This window comes from Lathyrus oleraceus, chromosome 5, assembly GCF_024323335.1.
Source record: "Lathyrus oleraceus cultivar Zhongwan6 chromosome 5, CAAS_Psat_ZW6_1.0, whole genome shotgun sequence".
NCBI lineage: Eukaryota > Viridiplantae > Streptophyta > Magnoliopsida > Fabales > Fabaceae > Lathyrus > Lathyrus oleraceus.
Genome location: NC_066583.1, coordinates 218,983,636 through 218,987,939, shown reverse-complemented (window position 1 = coordinate 218,987,939; position 4,304 = coordinate 218,983,636). Strand labels below are relative to the sequence as shown.

The following is a 4,304-nucleotide window of genomic DNA, read 5'->3' as shown; positions in this document are numbered from 1 at the left end:
AGTAATGTTGAAAAAAGCATCTAGTTACAATCTTTTCAATCATTTCCCGTGTAGCCTCTGATGTGAACTTTTCTTCTGGTCCTTGACGCGTCCTCTTCCATTTCTCATGGCGTGATGGTGGAGATGGGTTACGATCAAGGCTTCTAGAAGGATCTTCCAGCTCTAATTCTCTTTGTTTTATTTTTTATGAATCATTATTTATTACAGTTTATCATATCCTCCGTGAGACAATCTACGTGGATAGATATTTCTGGCTCTATTCTCCTTTCTTTTTTGACTTTTAGCCAATAATTCAGGAGTGGTGAGAGATTTGACAAATTCCCCTCCCAAACGTTCTTATCAATATATGATTACATCACGTATGGGGGCTCTAAGTTACCCTTTGGATTGTTAATATAATTGTGTGTGAGTTGTGTCTTAAAAGTCCTCCAATGCTCACTTTCATACCCCAAAATTTGCCTGTTAATTTTGATGATAAATTGATTCATGCATGGCATTCATTTCACATTTGCATTCATTCATTAGCATACATTTTCATATAAATTATAAATTTTAATTTATTTATTATGTGATACAGATATAAAAAATAATAATAATTTTGGGAAATTTTTTTTTAAATATCCAAAAATTTCAAAAAAATTTCAAAAATATCCAATTTTTCAAAATAATTACACAAATGGCCAAAATTGGCCATTTTTTACCCTTAGGCGCCACCCTAGTTGGCGCCTACCCTTAATGGGGAGGGCAAGTCGCCACTAGGGGTGGCGCCTATGCCCAAATCCATTTTTTTTTTTTTTTTTTTTTTTTTTTTTTTTTTTTTTTTTTTTTTTTTTTTTTTTTTTTTTTTTTTATTTATAAATTTATGTTTTTTATTAAGTATATTAATTTATGTTCACATATATTTTGTCTAAATTTTTTTATTTATATATATATATATATATATTAATTTATATATATATATTAATTTATATATATATATATATTAATATAATTTATAAGTAATTAATATTATTTGTAAATTTTTGGAAAAAAAATTAATTTATATATGTATAAAGATATGATAGACAATATTTTTAAAGATAAAGATAAAGATATAAAGATAATAAACAGAAAATATTTTTATTTAAATAATAAACAAGGCAAATATTACAAAGATATGATTAATCACATATGATGCGGTCCCTTGTACGATCCGCACGGGGGAGGTCTAGTTACTCGCCTAGACGGTTCACGTGGTGGTGGTGCTTCCCTATTACCACCCCTTGCCCTAACGCGCCCCCTTGCCGCTTGCCGTTGTGGTTCGGTCAAAGTCCCTTCAGTGCTGTAGGAAAGACGGGTCCCCTCTGCGCCCTCGAAGCTTTGTCTCGGTGGGACAAACTGACTACTGCTGGGTGCGCCCTCGAATTGTGGTCTTTGGTAGTTTAGGGTTGAATCGGGTTGGCCAAAGTGCAATGTTTGTTGTGGTGTGTAGTAGTCCTGTTGGTAGTCCTCTTGTATACCCGTGTCGGGGCTAGGTGGAGGACTGGAAGAGCTTGGGAAATTGCCGTGTTGGAATTGTTGGGATTGGTGGAAGTAGGGGGATTGATATTGTGGTAGGTGTTGGGACTGTTGATGGTGGTGGGAATGTTGAGTTTGTTGTTGGTAGTCTTCATGGTATTGGGATTGAGTTTGTGGTATGTATTGTTGATTTGGTTGGGGGGTGGACATGTGTTGTGGTTGTTGTTGTTGGTAATATGGTGGTGGTGGTTGTTGTTGGTAATAAGGTGGTGGTGGTTGTTGTTGGTAAAATGGTTGTGGTGGTTGTTGTTGGTAATAAGGTGGTGGTTGTTGTTGTTGGGAATACTGTGGTGGTTGTTGTTGTTGGAAATATGGCTGTTGCATCCGGGGATCGTCCAAATAGAACGGGTCAGACACAATCATTTCTGGATTGGTATTTGCTCTATACCATTCCACATATTCCCTTGTCGGCTTCATTTCGTTGGGCGCCACCGGAAATTGTAGAACATAGTGGGCACGGTCTTTCCACATTTTTCGAAACTCCTTAGCAAATTCCTTCCAATTTTGGGCATACCACTGGTGGCTGACTTTTTTTAGATGCCAAGGTTCCATGGACATGGGGGGCCTGGGATGTCTTGATGCATTCCGAATTGAAGCTTGACACGGTCACTTTGGTGCATCTCCACAGTGGTGAACCGCATTATGGCCGTTTTTGCTGTCCAAACAGCTGCATCTTCGGGGTTTGGTTGATGTTCCAATCCCAAATATGGCCTCCAAATAAACTGCAAAGAAAAAAGTAAATATGTTATTTATCGATAATGCATGACATTAATAAATCAGTTAGAAGTTGAGTGATTTAGTGGTAATACATCCTGTGCTCGGAGACGATCCAACAGTTGACGATAAAATATAATTTTATTTTTGGGGGTAAGACTGTAATCCAGTCCGGTTGTAATGAACCTAAACAAAAAAGATAAATAATATTAGTTACAAATATTTATAGAATAAATATACAAAATGAAATAAGATCATAAATTTACCTAGTTGCGTAGGGGAAGGAGTAGTCATTAGGATTTTCTGGGGCTAGCCTCGGCAATCTCCACCACCCCCATGTTTGAAGCAAAAAAGAACATCCAGAAAATGTACAGTGCTCATTTTGTGCATTTTTACACAAAGAGCTATATAGGAATGCTAATACTGCAGAACCCCAACTATATGTGCTTATTCTATCAATGTCCCCGAGCAAACTCAAGTACATAAAATTTATGCTATTTCCCGTCCCTTCGGGAAATAGCAAGTTCCCAAACAATAGCATAATGTAAACCCGGGTTTTTATGACTTTTTCTTGTTCGGAGGATTCCTCAGTCAAAGTTATGGAGTCGTGGTACAATTGTAGGCTAGATAATTTAATACCCTGACCCCTTGCTTTGGCAGACCCTCACCCTCGACCAGATCTACCCCCAACATTTCAACACATATTTGGTTAGGCTGTTGAACATTTCCGGTGACAGGCTTACCATCTATTCTAAGACCTAAAAGCATGTACACGTCCTCTAATGTGACGGTACATTCACCAGTTGGTAGGTGAAAGGTGTGTGTCTCAGGTCTCCAACGTTCACACAGAGCCAAAATGAATTTGGCATCAATGGTGGCATTTACGACATGCATTACATGACCGAAACCCGCACGCTCTATGTAAGGTACGCACCATGGGTCTGGATAAGGCATTGGGTGTGAACGTTGACGAAATTTCTTGGGATCCTTTAAAAACAAACAATATAAAAAATTATTATATTGGACTTTTAAAAAACTAACTACAAACATACGAAAGAGGCAATGTTCAAGAAAAACTTACGAATGAGGCAATGTTTGCCCTAGTTCCTCTGTGTTCTTGGCCCATGGTAAGAAGCGACATGACTGCAATGTAGGAAGAAGCTTGGTGGATGAGAAGTTTCGCCTGAGTTCTCTGAATAAAAGTGTTAGTGGTAGATGAAAACTTGCAAGAATGACCCTCTATTTATACTCTTTTTCAAGTAAACTGAATATGCAAAAATGTGACAAGTGTAAGGCATGCGTGGTAGTGTTGGCATGCATTGGTGGAATCTGATGATGCAGAAACGTGACAAGTGTGAGGCATGCGTGGGAATCTTGCAGAATAGGTGCAGACTACGTGGCAGTGTTGGCATGCATAGGTGCAGACTAGGTGGGAGTTGTCTTGTCTTGGGGAAGACTTGGTGGAATCTGATGATGCAGAAACGTGACAAGTGTGAGGCATGCGTGGGAATCTTGCAGAATAGGTGCAGACTACGTGGCAGTGTTGGCATGCATAGGTGCAGACTAGGTGGGAGTTGTCTTGTCTTGGGGAAGACTTGGTGGAATCTGATGATGCAGAAACGTGACAAGTGTGAGGCATGCGTGGGAATCTTGCAGAATAGGTGCAGACTACGTGGCAGTGTTGGCATGCATAGGTGCAGACTAGGTGGGAGTTGTCTTGTCTTGGGGAAGACTTGGTGGAATCTGATGACGCAGAAACGTGACAAGTGTGAGGCATGCGTGGGAATCTTGCAGAATAGGTGCAGACTACGTGGCAGTGTTGGCATGCTTAGGTGCAGACTAGGTGGGAGTTGTCTTGTCTTGGGGAAGACTTGGTGGAATCTGATGATGCAAAAATGTGACAAGTGTGAGGCATGCGTGGGAATCTTGCAGAATAGGTGTCACACTGTACAGGTCAGATGAGAAGTTAAGTGTCACAGAGATAGTAGAATCCAATTTTAGCTTTGATATCCCCCAATAATTTATTTAACGGT

The 4,304-nt window shown here is 39.4% G+C and overlaps 1 protein-coding gene across 1 annotated transcript; it reads right to left on the bottom strand.

Moving 5' to 3' along the window:
• Positions 1–2,090: 2,090 nt before the first annotated feature.
• On the bottom strand, positions 2,091–2,929 carry LOC127079802 (protein MAIN-LIKE 2-like). Its single transcript, XM_051020169.1, has 3 exons — positions 2,538–2,929; positions 2,367–2,457; positions 2,091–2,279 (listed from the first exon to the last, which is right to left on the bottom strand). Exons 1-3 carry the CDS (start codon positions 2,810–2,812, stop codon positions 2,091–2,093), a joined length of 555 nt encoding a protein of 184 aa, XP_050876126.1. The 5' UTR covers positions 2,813–2,929.
• Positions 2,930–4,304: the final 1,375 nt, after the last annotated feature.

Excerpts from the sequence above, each read along its gene's own strand:
- LOC127079802 (XM_051020169.1), bottom strand. The coding sequence starts at position 2,812 with ATGCTATTGTTTGGGAACTTGCTATTTCCCGAAGGGACGGGAAATAGC. Across the intron at positions 2,458-2,537 it reads TCCTTCCCCTACGCAACTAG|GTTCATTACAACCGGACTGG; the intron begins GTAAATTTATGA and ends TTTTTTGTTTAG. Across the intron at positions 2,280-2,366 it reads ATCGTCTCCGAGCACAGGAT|TTTATTTGGAGGCCATATTT; the intron begins GTATTACCACTA and ends TTTTCTTTGCAG.